The sequence below is a fragment of the Halyomorpha halys genome, unplaced genomic scaffold (assembly GCF_000696795.3).
Source record: "Halyomorpha halys isolate HHAL.00 unplaced genomic scaffold, Hhal_1.1 Scaffold624.1, whole genome shotgun sequence".
In the NCBI taxonomy this organism is placed as follows: Eukaryota; Metazoa; Arthropoda; class Insecta; order Hemiptera; family Pentatomidae; genus Halyomorpha; species Halyomorpha halys.
The window spans coordinates 672,234-690,991 of NW_027106861.1; the positions used below are offsets into that span (position 1 = coordinate 672,234).

General features: G+C 29.8%; 1 protein-coding gene across 4 annotated transcripts in view; it reads left to right on the plus strand.

The window, feature by feature from the left end:
- The window catches only part of smg (sterile alpha motif domain containing protein 4 smaug), a 30,813-nt gene that overhangs the window by 10,905 nt on the left and 1,150 nt on the right, over positions 1–18,758 (plus strand). For 2 of the 4 annotated variants that reach the window (XM_014427153.3, XM_014427156.3), the window contains exons 6-12: positions 1,279–1,441; positions 1,542–1,753; positions 2,541–2,682; positions 4,023–4,179; positions 5,068–5,206; positions 8,136–8,277; positions 8,937–10,709. In XM_014427153.3, the coding sequence (XP_014282639.1) occupies positions 1,279–1,441; positions 1,542–1,753; positions 2,541–2,682; positions 4,023–4,179; positions 5,068–5,206; positions 8,136–8,273 (951 nt within the window). In that variant the 3' untranslated portion in view covers positions 8,274–8,277; positions 8,937–10,709. Of the gene's footprint in view, positions 1–1,278; positions 1,442–1,541; positions 1,754–2,540; positions 2,683–4,022; positions 4,180–5,067; positions 5,207–8,135; positions 8,278–8,936; positions 10,710–13,328; positions 16,101–18,758 lie in introns of those variants that run through there. The other 2 variants (XM_014427155.3, XM_014427154.3) reach the window with 2 other exon arrangements.

The window sequence follows — 18,758 nt, forward strand, 5'->3', positions numbered from 1 at the left end:
TTACTAACTGTGAGCACACATGTGTCATCAGCATACGTGGTAAGAATAGTGTTAGGAGTTGTTGGTATGTCAGCTGTATAGATGGTGTAGAGGATGGGACCAAGAATACCACCTTGAGGAACACCAGCGGATTGAAAATAGAGGGATGAATAGGAACCATTGTGGTTTACTGGTTAGAAATTTAAAACTATCAAATTATCCAAACTATATAATCGATTAATAGTTAGCTACAGAATTGAAGCTTCAGAGATGTGGAGGGCCAAGTAATCTAAGTTTAAGCAGTTTGAAAAAAAAGTTTATACAAAAAAAAAAAATTATACTAAACAAAGGATCTGCCATTGCCAATGGTGAGCCAACAAATTTAATTCAAGAAACATCCTTTATTCAATTGAAACAAGTGACAAAAGATAAAGATGTCTGTATACCCACTATATATTTTTTTAAAAAAAACATTATAAGCATATATAAATAAAGGTTTCGATACTTGAGATAAAAGTATATCCTTTAAGACGTTTTCTAGTTTTCCAGCACCGATGTACAAGTCATTATTTTGATTAAATCAGCTTCAATTATTTTTCAAAACACCCACTCACTTGAAAATATTTTAAATTAGTTGTCATGACAATGGCATTTGCACACACAAGTGGGGCACCCTTTTTTTATTTTGATTATTATTAAGATAGGCTGTATAAATATTAAAATAATAAATAATACTTGTTATCTTAGCTAAATCTTATTTTTAAATTTTCAAAACATATCGAGAATATTTAGACCAGTAACAAAGTATTTTTTAAATAAAAATTCAAGAATTACAGTCCAAATAAAAGAAGTTCTAGTTTCTACTGGAATATATTGTTATTTATATAAAGTAGAGCGATTTTGGTAGAGTTTAGTTTAAGCCTGGTTTATGTGAATAGGGCCAAGATGTATCACAACATTTAGAAATCATCCTTAGGAAAGGAAGGAAATGATTATAAAAGAATTGTTATATTAGTTAAGATATATATTTGTAATGTATGTTTATTTCAGGTCCTTAATTTTTGGTGCAAAAAAGACCTGTTTTTGTCTAGAGAGGTCATTTTAATGTAGAAATATAATTATTGTTTTTCCGAAAAAATTAATTTTTGTTCTATATTTATTTTTTTTAGCATTTTCTATATTATATTTACTTGTTTACTTATCAATTCTCATTCTCCTCTTCCTGCTCTATTTTCCATCCTTTTTTTTATTTTAACTGTACTTAAAATTTAAACAAAGTTTAATTTTTTTTTTAATCAGGATGATCTGTCAATGGGTGGTGGTAATAAGGCTAGACGTTTTTCACTGTCCTCTGAACAAATTGTTGGTCCTCCTCTTTCTCCACAGTCGTCTCAGGCTTCGTCTGGCAGTGGATCTGAAACACATCTTGATCTTGCTGGATATGATAGTCCTGAAATGAGAGGTATATATACATACATACACACATGCACAATCATATTATTTCCCCTTTCTTTATGAATTTGATATTATCAGTAAATAATTTTTTTTTTTTTTGTATTCAGATGTGAAAAATTGGTTAAAGTCACTTCGATTGCATAAATATTGGAGACTTTTTTGCCATTTGAGTTATGAACAGATTCTTTCAATTACTGATGAAAACTTTGATACATACCTAGAGCCTGGTTTGCCGGTGACACAGGGTGCCAGAAGAAAAATTATTTTAAGTATTGTTAAACTAAGAGAACGTGCTAATCTTCTTGCTGCTTTAGAAAGGGTAAGTAGAAATATCATAATTCAGTATCATTTTATATTTAAGTGTCACACAATTGGAGAGAACCTTTATCGATTAAAAATATTTAAGTAAGAACATAAGAATGAAGTGTTGTGGGGTTTTTGAATTTATAATATGAAGGAGCTTATAGCAAAGCTTAAATCCTGCTGTAATAATATGGTATAATGAATCTGGACATAATAATAATGAAGTCAACAATGTTCTTTGTCAATATTATCTTCAGGCTGAAAGATTTTAATTTGTTATAAATTGAAACTGCATTTACAATGCTAGGAAATACCTGTATTGATTTAACGTTCATAAGAAATTTCAATGTATTATGTGCCCAATTATGTTTTTCTTTTCCAATCTAAAACCTTGGTCTATGCCACATGTTCTTCAGATATTCTCACTCAACTTTAACCGATGTTCCTTTACAAGCTCCTCAGCTGATCTAACATCTAGGTTGTTCCTTATTATGCTGTAATTTATTTCAAGTCCCCTTATTTATTATTTTTATTTCTGATATTTATTTGTTTATTATATTATCTTATTTTCTTGTAAGAAACTAGCACCAGCAAATCATTTTCAGGTAAGGTATAATTCTTCCATTCTTTAGCTCTTGTACATTTATGTTATCAATTATTTTATGAAGTTCTGAAAGTTTGTCACTTTATGATTGTTTTTGTTGTTCTATGGATAGCTATTCAGCATTCATGTTTGGGTGGAAGAAAACAAATGTTATGTTAGTTAATGAAAGTTTATTCATATTTTGATTGTGTTTCTATAGGATGTAATGAATGGGGGGCACCTACTTACTGTGATGGATGAGTTGCGTCAGGTTTTATCAACTCCCATTAAAGCTTATGTTGAGGAAGAAAGGCCTTCCTTTGATGACATTCCCTCTGCTTTCACAAGAGTCTTAGGAAAAGGTATTTTAATATTATTTATTTTACTTTTTTGTTTCTTATTCTATGTCTGAATTCTTATACACATTTTACTTTGATGAAAAGAGCAATTTATTTAAGAAGTATTATAAGAATGAAGACTTCCAACAAGATGTGATTTTAATGAAAATGATCTTGATACTTGAATAACAGCTTGAAGAAAGATTTCCATGAGAACAGTACCTGTAGGAAGTAGATGGAAGAAGAAGACAAGATTGACCAAAAATTATTTGAATGAAGAAATGTAAAATTCTGTGATAGGACCATGGTCTGTGGTTGGAATGGGCTTTCCATAGAATAATCTGGGACATGACTATGCAAAGTCTAGGTTAGGAAAACCTATCTCTTTTGTGGAAAATTTGAAACAAATAAAATAATACTAAAGTAGATTGAACTTCTTACTCAGCTAGGGCAGAAAATTTATTGTTATGTACATTCATGAGCACCTGTGTAAATTCAATCTGCTTGGAGATTATACTTTTAAATGAGTTAAGAACTTCAAATTATTTGATTATCATTTACTTCATCCCAGGACTGTAATGAATAACATGGCTAATAAAACAAAAGATGTTCTGATAGGATTATGATAGGAAATAGGTTGCATTTTGCACTAATGACAAAATAACAAACTATTCAAAGGAGACACTGTGTTGTCAGAGAGCCAGGTGGAAGGATTCAGTTCCTTAAAGCTGGCCATCATGAATTATAATAGTCAATTTGGCCTATTGAAGAACATTTGTAGATTTATATATCATTATTTAAATTATATGTTTCTTAATTTTTTTAAATATACCTTATAGATACTATTGAGATAACTATAGCTAACTCCAAAAAGTTATATGGAGATATTTTTGTTTTCTTAATTTCAGATATGGGGAATTAACTGGGGCTTTAAACAAAACTATTAGATTTTTTGAATTCTATATATCAGATATTGTAGGTAATTCTGTTAAGAAAGATAGAATTGATATAAATGCAGACAGGGATAATATGGTGATAATATTGTCTCATTGTGGAAGAAAGAACTTAATGAACATGATATTTAATTAGTTGAGGCTTTCTTGAGTTTCCTCAGTCAAGTTCTTAGATCTTGAGTCAGAAGCAGTGCCAGTTAGAATCCAGCCTGGGGGGGGAGGGGGGGTTGCAATTTGCTCCTCAGTTTTGGCATATAAGAGCCTTTGTTTAGGGTTAAGGACTAATTCATTGCTAACTCCAGTCTGATTAGGTCAGAAGGAACCTTTTTAGGCTGAAAAATGTTTTTGTTAAATTTTGTAGTTGTAACCTTTTTAAACAAAGCCCTTCAATTAACTACTGATGTTTTTCAGTTTGTACACAATTAATGGTTGGTAACTGTATAGAAGAGGAGGTTCCATCAGTTTTTCTGAATTTACTGGAAACAATATTACATCATGAAGCTTTCTCACAACAACAGAAAAAAAAGATTTCTACTTGGAGATTACAGATAAACCAACATTTAACCCAGTAAGTTCATTTCTGTTAAATTATGCACATATTTATTCAGGTGATATTTATTTGGTGTCTTTAGATTTCATATATTTTATTATACCTGTTGTGAAATGATGATACATAGTGTTGTTTATTTGATTATATTTGAAAAACTAAATGTTCATGTATCTCTTCGGTTCAAGTGGTGAGGGAGGGATATTGCAACAAAACCATGGAGATTGTTGAAGGATGTTTGTTTACTTAAATGTATTAAAACTTGCCATAAACTTAAATCATTATCATATATCTTATCAATTTTTCTCATTGAATATGAGCTAGAGAAATGATTTCAACCGAGAGTTTGTGAGAAGAATCGTTGATATAAGGATATAAGAAGAAGGTTGATATAACATGCTCAAATAAGCAGTGTAAATTATAACACAATGGTTTATTATTTAAATTAATTATTTATTATATCATACAATTTTTTTTATTTTTTTATTAAAAAAGGTTAGTTATGGAAAATTTAAAAAAATGCAAATGAGGGGAAATATCTTTCTTGAAACGTTTCGAGGGTTCAATAAAAAAACACCAAAAATTATATTACTATAGTTATCAAAGCAAAACTACATCTAATTCATGGCATGATGTAAAACTTCTTATTTTCCTTTGTAGATAGTGAAAAGATTCTTTCACATTTCAGACACTCTTTTATCTTGTTGGCCTTATCTCTTTTTATACTGCATCAATAGATTTTTAAATTAGAATACTGTTGCCCAATATACTATTTTAACATTTTTGTTTCTTAAAATAAAAATTACTCTTTGATACTACCCCATGTGATCAATAAAGTGAGGGAGGGAGGAATATATTTCAACATCTTATGATTTATTGATAATTAAATTTGTGAAATATCTGTTACAGACCAATAGAAACTAATAGACTTCCTCCAAAAGTTTTTACTCCTCCTTTATCAGTTTCTCCAAGGTCTCATTTATACTATTCACAAGCCATCAGGCAAAGGAGTCCTGTTGAACCATTAACAGATAATTACCAGAAACAGGTAATTATACAAATGTTTCTCCAATAAATAATTATAAAGTCATAAAGCTTTTTAACTCAAGGAAAAATAAATTTTTTATTTATTTATAATATAATATATACTCTAGATAATTTGTGGGCAACCCCCGACATGCCTGCAAAATGCCTGCAAGACATTTTGAAAAACCCAATTAAAAACAAATAGACAAATAACTTACTCATACTCCCAGAATCAAGTTAGTGAGCAAGCCAAGTGGCGGAGATCATCAAAGCCTTTGATGTTTGCCACCTCACTGGCGGTGCAACAAAAGATTATTGCTTCTCAATTGTTCTACACTAGACGATTCTAGATCATTCCTTAATTTTTCCTATATAAAGAAGTGAATGGCTCGAATTTTAGTTCAGTTATATTTGAGCTACCTAGGTGATAACTTCGACAAGCGATATCCCAGCGAACTGCATCTTGAGTGCTTAATAATTATATTTTGTTATTAAGTTTATCAAATAAAAATAAACGAAAATGATGTCTGGTGGAAAGAAACGAAAAGTAGATGCAGAGGGTCACCAGTTTCAAGAAAAATGGATTGGAAAATTCATTTTTTCATTGCTCTCACTGACTGGACAAATAAGAAAAGACATAATCCAGAAGCTTACCGCAAATTTGGAAAAACAGCAGCAATTGTTTCATAAACAAAGAACACAACATGGTAATGTTGTGAAAGCTAGTTCAAAATTGGCAAAGTCATTCTAACCATTTGCCGAAGGAGAATTTATCAAGGAGTGTATGTTAGAAGTTTACAGTGTTTTGTGTCCTGAAAAGAAAAATGAATTAGGAAAAATTAGTTTGTCAAGAGGAACTGTTGTCCGAAGTATAGAAACGATGGCTGATATAAAAACAACATTGACTGACCGTATGGCTGATTTTGAATAATTTTCCATAGCATTAGACGAGAGCACCAGTTTGTCCAAAACAGCTCAACTGGCTATATTTATTGGAGGTGTTGATTAAGAGTTCACTGTTACTTAGGAATTGCTTGCTTTACAGCCGCTAAAAGGAACCAGTACAGGAGAGAACATTTTTAATGAAGTTTAAAAGGTATTCACTAGTTTTGGATTGCCATGGTCAAAATTAGTTGGTGTATGCACAGATGGTGCACCTTCTGTGGTCGGCTTACATAATATTTCATCTGAATTTTGAATGAAAAAGGAACTGAATTAAATTTGCAAAAAGATGATTTGATAATCCTTCATTGCATTATCTACCAACAGAACTTGTGTTCTAGGTCTATTCGACTCCAGAATGTTATGAATGTGGTAGTAAAAACCATCAATTTTATTCGATCCCGAGGGCTTAACCATCGACATTTCAAGGCGTTTTAGATAAAATATCAGCCAAATATGATGACGTAACATATTATTGTGAAGTCAGATGGCTAAGCGAAAGGAAAATGCTGAAACGGTTTTACTAGCTTAGAAATGAGATAGTATATTTAATGCAAATAAAAGATTATCGGAATTAAATAAACCACTATCGGAATTGAATGACCCAAAATGGATATGTGACTTAGCATTTCTGGTTGACCTTACAGGCTATTTGAATGATTTAAATTTGAAACTTCAAAAACAAGGACAGCTAGTAAATGATTTGTACAGCCATTTGAAAGCTTTTCAGAACAAAATCCGCTTGTGGGAGGTACAGATGTTGTCTGGTAACAGTTACCATTTCACCTCGCTCTCTGCGTATGAAAATATTTCTTATACTCAATATGCTGAAGAACTCAAGTTACTGTCGGAGCAATTTTCGAATAGATTTAGTGATTTCAAAAACATGGAAGACTGTTTCAATTTATTTGCTACTCCAATAAAAAATAATGTACAAAATGCTCCAATACACTTGCAAATGGAGTTGATACCTATAAATGCGAACAGTTCTTTTCAGTGATGAAAGTCAATAAATCAAACCACTGTACAAGTTTGACTGATGATAATTTGGAAAATTCTTTACTTATTTGTATCAGTGAAATTAATCCAAACATCAATGGATTAGTTTCCCAAATTCAAGCTCAGGTGCCTCATTTATTTCGGTCGCTATATAACTTTCGTTGTTTGTAATAATTCTAAATTTCACGATTTAATTATAATGTTTTATCTATTTTTCCATTTCATTCTGTTGTTTTAACAAATTGTACTATAATAACAGTGTTGTATTATTTCATGTCTGATATCTATCGTTAAAAATTATGAACACTACTTTTAAACGCGGCCCGCGAACGTATTTGCACATTAAAGTTTAGTCCACAACGTGTCAAAGATTGCCCATACCTGCTCTAGATTATAGGATGATAGTCCGGGTGGCAGTCAATAAAGGTACAAAATAATCTTCTACCTTTTCAATCTGGATAAGCCCTGCAAAGTGAGGCGAAACATTGCTTAACATTAAATAGTTTTTTCTACTATTTCGTACCTTTATTGACCTCCACCCGGACTATCTTCATAGAATATACAGTATATGGTCAACTATCTCCTTCCAATAATATATAATCTATTAAAACATTATTTAAGAAAGAATTACTTCAAGTTATTTTAAACTCCGTAAAGTAAAAATATTCAATAATTGAAAAAAATGACACTGTGATAAAAGTAGATGTATACAATCATTAATTGGAAGATTGTTGATTGACCATGTGTAATAAATAAAAGGAAGATGATCTGGGTCATGGTTGTGATGGTCTTGTGTTAACTTCTATTCAGTAAACCTTAATGAAGTCCTGCAAGGTGGGCTGAAACATTGGTTCACATTAAATAGTTTAATTACTATTTGAATTTTTTTTTTTTTTTACCACACCCGGACCATCTTCATTTTGTAAAAATCATTAATAATTTAGCTTAAAAATGATAGTTTTTATTTGTTAAATAATGTCTCAGACATAATTATTTTCCTCTTTGTGCAGCATCATAATATTAATATTCAGCAAAGAAGTGTAAATATAATAGCAACTGCAGGCTCAGAAAATGAAATTGATTCTAGATTAGAGAGTCTTTGCTTGAGTATGACGGAACATGCTCTTGGTGGTTCATCTGAAATTTAATCAGGTGAGAAATCAATCTATTTTTTTTTTTTTAAATTTTATGATTAAGTTATTTGATAGAATGCTGCTAATGACCTTGATTTCTTATATTTCATTTCATTATGAACTAACATGTATTGGAAACAAATTGTTTCATTCTATCCCAAGTTAACAATAACGAATAAAAGAGCTTGTTATTATTTTATTTATATCAGTCAAGCTGCTCTCAACACATCTGTTTCTTAACAAAGATGAAGTCATAGTCATTCACTCCCTCTTTACCGTTCTTACAAAAAATGTATTATGGTTTATTATTATCCCATTTCTGCAAAAACAAAAAAATAAATAAAATGAAATTATCAGCATCAAGAACTTATGCCAGTAAATATATTGACTAACCTCTTTGATTGTTTGTTATAATTGTTATAATAATTTTTCATTTGAACTAATCGGTACAGAACATATATATATATATATATGTATATATATATATATAGGCCATACTTTTATACTACATACTACAATTTAGGCCATACTACAATTTAGGCCATACTTAAACCTGAGATTAATCCTAAAAATGTAATTTATTTCTTTTAAGTAAATTCTGGTCTTTAAAAGTTTAATTAGATATTAGTAATTTCTTTATTCCCTATATCGTATATTTCATATATGTTTTATGTTTAGGTCCATTTAATGTGAATTTTCTGTTATACAAAACCAGTGAACAGTAAATCTTCTTAATGTTGGACAAAATCAAAGTTGCTTTGATGTTTTCATCAATAATTTATAGTTTAATTAGTCACTTAAAATGAGACTGTTTTTAATTAATGGCTTAATCAAAGAACTTCCAAATATTTTTTTACGCTGCTTGTTTCTGTGACCATTCTTCTTCACAAATATCATTTTTTTGTTAAAATCCTATTAATCTAAGTTTATATTTCTTTAATTAAATATTATTTTAATGTTACCTTGGAATATGCTATAAAATGTAAATTTAAGGATGTTATCTGTTTCATATTTTGTTTTTCAAAGTTATTTTTTTATATTTTATGTAAATAGTTGATTATCCATTGTATACTAAGTATGGAGACTGAAGAATTTTTGATGTTATCATGATCATTTACTGATGTAAGTGACCTAAGTGTTTATCATTTTGTACATTTTGTTTGTTTGTATTTATTAATAGAAACTTATAAGCGATAAGAAATTTTTTATTTTGACTTAATATACCTTTAAAGAAAAGAGGTTTAATAATATATAAAATAATGTTTTTCTACAGTTTCTGAGATATCTGATTCTTATTCTAGCTGGATATAAATTGTTATCATGCTGAAATATAATTCAAAACTGAATATAATTTATATGATCATAACTGCTATTAATAAATTTATATTTTTTCTTTACGTTTATTTAAGAGAGTACTACTGTTCTCTATAATTTAATTTTTACTTTTTATCTTATGTATCATTTCGGTTATTGATAAAAGTAATCTGGAAATTTAAATTTTATATATATGTTTTGTTTAATTGCCAAATTCAGCCGATCGTAGAAAGTTTTATTCACAACACAAAAAGGACAAACCAAAATACCAACAACACATTGAGAGCATTTCCATTCAGTCGGTGTCCAAAATGATACAATATGTTGTGTATAAACACTTATTCAAACACTGATTTAATGTTCCTTTTTGGTCTTTGAGCAAATGCAAAATACCCAAAAGATGTGGCCATTACACAACTAGTTTAGGACACATTTTGGGCTATTATGCATTTGTGTAAAGAATAAAAAGACCTAGATTCTATAAGCAGGGTTGCAGGGGATGCAAACAGTATTTCATTAAATGTAACTTTATGTTGTAAGTGTTATCAAAACTAAAATTGTGAAATGAAATACCATTTGTCTCTGCTTATTTGTTAAATAAGTAGACTACTCTCAAATGATGTAATTTTTTATAATATATCTTACAGAATAATTTGTGTTTGTACAAACGCTGATGAGAATTTTAAAATATATAATTTAGAAACTGTGTTTCCCTAAAACAGCGTTGTGAATATTTTATTTTAAAAAATGACCGAACAGAATACCCACAACACAAAGCAGGTATTTTGGTTTATTTGTCCATTTCCACATATAAATTCTGTTTATTGGCCTGAATTCAATAATTGACTAAATATATATATATTCAAATTATTTCTGACTATTCTTGTTCTAATATTGTATATTTTTTAGTAATTGATGACTTTGCTGTTTGACTACTAATTATAACAATTTTTCGTACTATGCATTCTTAAATGATGAACTGAGACTGTAGACAAACAATAGTCAATAAAAATCTAGTCAAGTCACTCACAGAGAATATTATATATTTATTAAATGTAACTAGTAAACACAAATGTCGAATGTATTTGTCACCATAAATATGTGCTTATAAAAAAAATATAGGTTTTAAATGATTGACATACCTAATAATTCATAATTGAAACGTACTTATTAGATAGTCAATTAGTTTTGTTTTTATTTTTTGAATATCTATTTAATTATTTATATTTTAAAGTTATTTTATGGCATATGAATTCACATTGTTATGTTACTGTTATGTATGTCCTTATAAATGTTTTGTTTTCTCAAGTTATTTTAAGTTTTATTTTTTATTTGGTTTTAAGAAAAAAAATTTTATACTTCTGTTTCAGTATGTATCAGACGTTATTTTTAATCTGATTAAATTGAAGGTTACTCCTCTCATAGCCACTTTAAATTACAAAATAGCAACTTTTAATTACCAAAAAAATTATCCCCTGGTGTAGACATAATAGAGTGATAATTAATTTTGTTTTTCAAACTTCAGATTTTGAAATCACATTGTGTAAGTTAATAGTTTTGGAACTGACAAAGACTTTTATGTAGTGAAAAAATGATTTGATAAGTTTACAGTGTAATGACGAAAAATATCGGTAGTATATCCTACTAAATTCATTATTACAATATAATATGAATATTCTTCTAGGTTATGACTTTCTTTGAGAAACAATACTTGAAAATTCAAAATATGAATTGATTCATAACTCAATTATAAATGAAAACTTAAATGAGGTAAATCACAAGGATCAAATGTAGAATCTTGAACATACTTTTTTATTATTCATCTGTTTATTAAGAAAAAACTCATGATTTTGTGTTATTTAAAATGAATTACTCCATCATTTTTGCTTCATTCTGCTTTATTTAAAAAAGAATAAAAATATTTTATAGCTTGTTTTAGAATGTTACATTGAATCTCAATGTGCAGTACAAAGTTTATTTTTTCAATGGATTTCTGTTAATTTATCTTTGTGATCATCATCATCTACTTAAGATTCTTGATCAATGATGTTCAGATGAATGGAGAGAATATTCAAATCAGCTGTAATTCCTCAATTATGTTGTTAAATATTAATTGTTCCTAAAAATTTCAATATTTCAGAAATTTAAAACTCCTTATTTTTTCTTATTCTACCACATTCCAACCAGAGAAGGTTACTTGTAAAGTCTGATTCAAGTGTCACTTTCCTGGATCTGCTGTTTTCTCCCTCTAAATTTTTCAGTTAGATGAGCTATTCATGTATTAACTAGGGTTTGTTTTGTTTTTTAATTTATTAAGATAAGTAAATCATTAACTAAAAATACATCATTTGTCTTCCTAATCATCCTTCTTATTGGCACATTTTTTCCTTCAAATCAGAAAGTTTTCCACACCTGGTCTCCAACCTACCAGAATCTCAAGCCTAATAGGCACTTAGATTCATTATTGCTGAGTCTCTGAATCTTTCTGTTGATGATTAGTAGTTTGCTAGGATTTTTTGAATTCCTACAGATCCCGGTTTTGACAAAATCTATTGGTGTTGTACTCCAAAACATTAGTAACCCCATTCCGTTCTCCATTTTTAATGTGCCTTGGTATGTGGATTTATTCCCATCTTGGTGGACATTTTTTTTTTACCCCCTATTTGGACATTTCTGATGTAAATTGAGTTATCATATAATCTACTCTAAATAGAGATGGATGGTCAAGTTTTCATTCTGTCAGGTTGCCTTGAAATAAATACCTATACTATATAATATTTTTGTGCCTGAAGTTATATTTGCTGTGCCTGATTTGGCAACAAATGAAACTTATGGCTTGTGCTGCACATAGAATACAGTTAAGGAATTGTATAAAAAATGTCGGAATCTCCAGAAGCGCAATACCTAGCAAAAACTATAGCACTGTTTCTCATATCAATGAAATTGTGGATTAAATTTGGAGCTCAAAAGAGATATAGCATTGGAACTAGCTAATTAAAACTAGAAATAAGATAAAATTCAACTATTAATATGGTGAACAGGTTTTGTGGAGTTGGAAATACAAACATACTTCTATGGAGCTTCATCATATCACCAGGACTGGGCCTCCATTGATTGGTGAGATCAATAAATAAGCCTTTTCATATTGCTACTCCCAATTAGTTATGAAGCAACTGTAAAAATTTTGTGAAATAACTAAGTGGGTTCCACAATGGATTTACTAGATTTTTGTAAATCAACATAATTGTGCTTACAAATTTCCTCCCTTGGCGAATTTTTAAGTACAATTATGTCCACTTATGAACACCTAGTAAATGCATTTTTTGAGCCTACCAACACAATAAAATCATTTTTTTAAAATCATCACATGTATGATTCCTTTGTGATTGCTCCTAATTTGTAGCAACAGCTGGTTTTTTTGTTCTGCATTGACTGAGTTTGTGTTTGGGGTAGTACGCATGGACTCACGCACACATTTATTTATTTTTAATGTATTTTTATTTATTGTATTTTAATGTATTGTTATATTATGTTCTGTCTTATACTTATAGACACTTGTAATAGGGATCATAGAGCTCATTCACACTATATTTACAAATATATAAATTAAATTATAACTAAGTATGAAATAGAAGAAAACAGATATATAAATAAAGAATGAATAATTAAAAAAACAAAATTAAAGTTATAGTAAGATAACATCTTGAATCATTCCTGCTACAATAATTATATTTAATCTGGGGAACTCCAACCCAGCTCCCCCATTTGTGCAGGATTCCAGAGATCCTGGTGCTTCTCTCTCAGCCCTGTCACTGGTAACATATTTGTAAAGGCAGCTTCAGTCTTGAATTTGGTTGAATTGTAACTCCTGATGTTTGGTAAAGTTCCCTTGCTATTTGCGTATTTTATTGTACTTTACGAAACAGTAGTGAGTTTTGCCAAAAAAAAAAAATATGTTTATGTATTTTTTACACCCACTATATATTAAAAAAATAGGTTCTTCCCCTTTACAACAACCACCTAACATACTTCTCCATTCATTTATATAGCATTTCCAGGTTTGTTGAAACCTTTCCCTAGTCAAATGTAACATTTTCTATATCAACTGTAACTTTTTCTATTTTAATTTAAACCTGTTTCCATTTCAAATGTTAACCCCCTTTCCACATCAAGAGTAACTTTTTATTTTCGGATGTAAACCCCTTTCCAAATCAATAATAACTTTTTTTATTTCAAAATAACTCCCTTTCCAAATCAATTGTACCTTTTTTGATTTCAAACGAAACTTTATCCATTTAAATTGTAACCTAACCCACTTGAATAATGTCATTACAATTAATTATATGTGTGTAAATAATTAAAATAATAATCATATTAGATTCAATAATGACTCTTGCAATATTTTCAAGACATTTATTTCAGTTACTAGATAATATAGATTAAGTGCTATTTTCTACTGGGTATAAAATTAATGAAAACTAAAATTATTGTAGTTCATTTATTTGGGGACGGTGTGTATTTAAATTATTTTATTATCTTTCCTTGGATTTTCGCAGTTGCTAATATCAACATTTAATTCATAATCCAGCATTACGATTTAATTATTATTGTTGGACGATATGTATTCTTCGATACTTATAATCGTGTATTTCGTTTTCTAGCATTCTATTTTCGAATTTACTGTAATATTTATGACCGCGCATGCGCATTTCGATTCACTATTACTTAAGGAGTTTTCTGCGAAATGGGGGTGGGAGAAGGGTCGTTTATTAAGTTTTCAATTGTTCTGATTCTATTTTTTAAATTGAATTTTCGATCGCGTTTGTGGGTTTCTGTTAATTAATACTTTTGCAGTTGTGTTCGAAATGGGGATCTTTTATATTGTTTTTGGTGTTTCTGATCTCATTTTTAGAATAGGATTTTTTGTTGCGCGTGCATTTCGAATTATTGTTATTTTTGTAGTTTTCATCGAAGTGGGGATCGTTTATTGGGTTTTTGGATGCCCTAATTCTGTTTGGTTAGCCGGCTTTCGATCGCTTTTCGGTTTATTGTTACTTTTTAAGTAATTTTCAGTATGGGAATCATTTATTGGGCTTCGGGTGTCTTAATTCGATTTGTTGAATCGGAATTTTGATCGCGTAAAGGCGTCTAGTATTAATGTTACTTTTGAAGTTTTCTTCGATTTGGCGATCGTATAGTGGGTTTTCGTAAGTGATAATTCTGTTTATCTAATCGGATTTTTTATGGCAGATAAGCTAATTAATTTTTGGTTTTCATCGACATGGAGATCGTTCATTGGGTTTTTGGTCATCCTGATTCAATTCTTGAAATCATATTTTCTAAAACGCATGCGCATTTCGATTTTTGTTACTTTTGTAGTTTTAGTTGTTACTTCGACAGAGGAATCGATGAATGAATTTTGGGGGGTGTCCTGATTCAATTTTTGATCACCATGAAACGAAGTAAACGATCCTCATTAATTAAATAAAACTATAAGATTAACAAAAATTAAACAGAAGCCATTTAGTAGAAAAATTGATTGATTGTTGATTTGGAAAAGGTTTCAATTTATTGGAAGTGCTGTATATTTAATACGAACTTTTAAAACAAAACAAATTCTAGTGTGCTAAATCTAAATATTTTATTGTGCATTCTTATATATAATAGTATTTTGAATTATAAAATGGTGAATATTAAAGTTTAGTTTTTATTGTATCGATAATTTCCATTGATAGAATACTGAACATTCAATTGTAAACAAAAATAAATAAGTTGAGATATTTTAATAATTGTGGCTATTTTTATGTTTATTCTTTTTTTTTTTTTTTACGATTTTTTATCTGTTATCATGCTGGAATATTTTATTCAACGAGGAAACAATTTTATTTCTCGCCGTAATGTAAAGTCTCTTTTTGTAATATTCTATAATGATTTTAAACTTTGATGTATTGATATAGTACTAATATATAGTTGATGGTATAAAATAGAATCTATCTTTTTTATTAAATGTGTCTTAAAATAGCATCTCATTTGTACATAATCATGACATGTAAAATATGGGCATACATTTCTCATCACAGCTACAAAAAAAAATCACTGTAAATAATGATTATGTGATAAATATTTCCTAAAACTTAGATTACGTTAGCTTTACTTTCACGGTACCATAATCTTTTTAAAAATTTCTTTCTTTTCTTATACGTTTTTAGTCGTCTCTTAGAAAGACTGAAGAACAAGCTCAAAAATTATGATAATAAGGTATCATGTATAAGTGTTATTCTTTTAATCTAAGTCGTAGACAGAAGACAATCATTTATAAGGTATATTTATTTTTTCATTTTATGAAAATTATTTAATTGTTTAGCTTATCCTTTTCTTTCATATTTTTCATTATTTTTTCTGGCTACCTACAAATTTATGTAAATATGTTTGAATAAAATTGTACAATATTTATAATCTACAATAATGTTTCCTTGATCTATATGTATTTATATGATTAATATATTTTCTAATTATGGTTATCTGGCAACTGTTTTAGTGTGTTTAATTTTTACTTGAATAAATTTTATCATTTACATGTTTTTCGTATATTATTTAAATAATGAACCTTTTTTGGTATTCTGTTTTTGACATTTTTTAAAAGTATTTTACATAGAAAAAACGAACTCCTCCTTTGAGATTATACATTTCGAGATAAATAAATAATCCATAAATGAATTTAAAAAAAAAAAAAAAAAGAAAACGCATTTAAATGCGTCGGTGATATCTAATGTATTCAATTTATAGGGCTGTGTAATTTATCAATAGTGTTGAAAATTCGTTATCCTCCTGGAGTTAGTTTTTTTTCCCTCCTGGAATCCTGTGCCTTCCATTCATTTTATTTTCCTTTAAAAATCTATATTCCTCGGTTGTTTTTATTTTTCCAAAAATGAATGTTATGTAACTTAATTAATTATACATTATGTTGATGGAAAAGTTGTATTTGGAAGAAATATTTCCGTCATTCTTTGATGTTTCTAAAGGGGCCTCTACATGTTGGCCGAGCCATGGCGAACTCAGACATACACGAGCATGTGGATGGGTGGCTTGGCTCGGTTGGCCTAGGCTCGTTGCCGAGCCGTCGAGAGTCGGTTTTTTGGCCACAGATCAAAGGGGTTCGTGAGGGCGCTCGTGAAGCGTCTCCACCATTGTTCTTTGTCTAGTTGCAACTGAGAGCTGTCACTTTTCATATGTTGTTTAAGTACACAATATGCACTAAAATAACATATTTCTTAACTAAATACATCGTTTAATAACATTTATAAACAATTGAAATTCTTACAATAAGTAAAAAATGACTTGCACCACTTTCAGTCCCACAGGCTGAAATAGTTAACTTCAATAACACAATACCCAATAGGTTAATTCTTTATACAGGAAGAAGAATAAACGTATTAGTATATCTTTACAATCTAATCTTTCATTGTATACATTTTTTACAAGATTATATATACAACAGGACAATTATGAAAGTTAAAATAAAAGATGAGTTTAATTAATTTTTATTTAATTTTAAGCTTATCTAGTCCGATTTTTGTGAATTGTTGTCATCCACCATCTTATTTGTCGTATTTTACGTTTTCTTTTGTAATAAAAATAATATAATCCCAGGCCAATTGCTGAAATCACTTCAACGTCCTCCATGTTTGCCTCTCTGAATAACACTGACATGTGGATGGTCCGCACTTTGCTTGCCGAGCATTTGTACGAGCCTCCGAGCCATGGCGAGCGGCCAACATGTGGATCCACCTTAACAGCCAACGGAAAATGTTGGAAAAAGAAAAAGTATGTTTCCTATAAATGTTGCTCTTGAATTTAACTGGACGGTGTCTACATTTGTTGGAAGCAAACGCTGGAATTGGCCAAAAGTCAACGTTCGTTGGCAACAATACTGTTTGCTCCCATGTAATCTCAACTTGTATTGTGAAAATAAAATAGGTACAAGAAATAGAGACCAACCACCGGCTGCCTTCTATATCTGTTTACATTATTTTTAAGTTTTGTACGAATTTCTTGAGAACGTCTGAATGGATTTTCGTTATTGGTGAGCCAAATTACAGAAAATAATATTTATTACATTTTATATTCAGCTAAAACTTGTGATTAAATGAACGGCTTTTTAGATAATTTTATAAATTGAGACATTTCTATTTACCTGAACGTTAACCTAAACAAGAGAGGGAGGGCGTGGTCAACTCCGCTCTTTTTGGCTGCAATTTACGTTTGAAGGAAAGCTGAGTACGCCCGTAATTACCTCAGTGGATATCTTGGAGGAAAGAGTATAATGACGGGGGTAAGCTGGCTGCAAAAGTTATGCCAAAAAGGCGAGCCTTATGTGCATTCCAGAGGCGTGGCAAACGAGTTGAGAAATCACAGCCGAATCCATTAGCACTTCCCGCCAAGACGAAGAGCTTCAGTTCGTTTCACAACTTATGTATTCTCTAGCCATTTATTGTGTTCTTAGAGAAATTGCGGCTGTCACCCCGTAAGTCATCCTTCACCAGAAGGCGTCAAATATAACAGAACCACCTCGACAGGATTAAATGTAACTTTTTCGTTTTTATTTATTTTTTTTTTAACTTTCCATCAACGGATTAAAAATTTGTATAGGTATAGTATTTTGTTTGCTTTAAGACTTTTTAAGTTTAATGTCTACAATTTTTCATTTTTAATATTTCTAAGTTTTTTATAACATATTTTGACTTTTTTTATCGCATAAAAATTTTTATTGTACAAATCACTCCACTACAGAATTGATTTAGAGCCCTACCGATTTCCTTTATCCAGTACAGCAACCTTTCAGTAACGGGTATTTCCTCTGCTTTAAATAAGCAGTTCACAATATACGCAAATATACAGTTCACGTAATAAGAACTCACACGGGAAATTTATAATTTAGCTATAGACAAGAGTCACTAGCCTATAGACTATAGAGAATAGCCTATAGATAATAGACTATAGACAATAGCCTATAGCCTATAGCCTATAGCCTATAGCCTATAGACAAGAGTCACTAGCCTGAAGCAGGTGTGTCAGATAGTAAGTTAATAAGGAGTAAAAATGAGTGGTTTGTGATGACAATTGATATACGACTTCTTTCCTAGGCAAGCTTTGAAGGTACGATATACATACAATTGTTAAAAGACT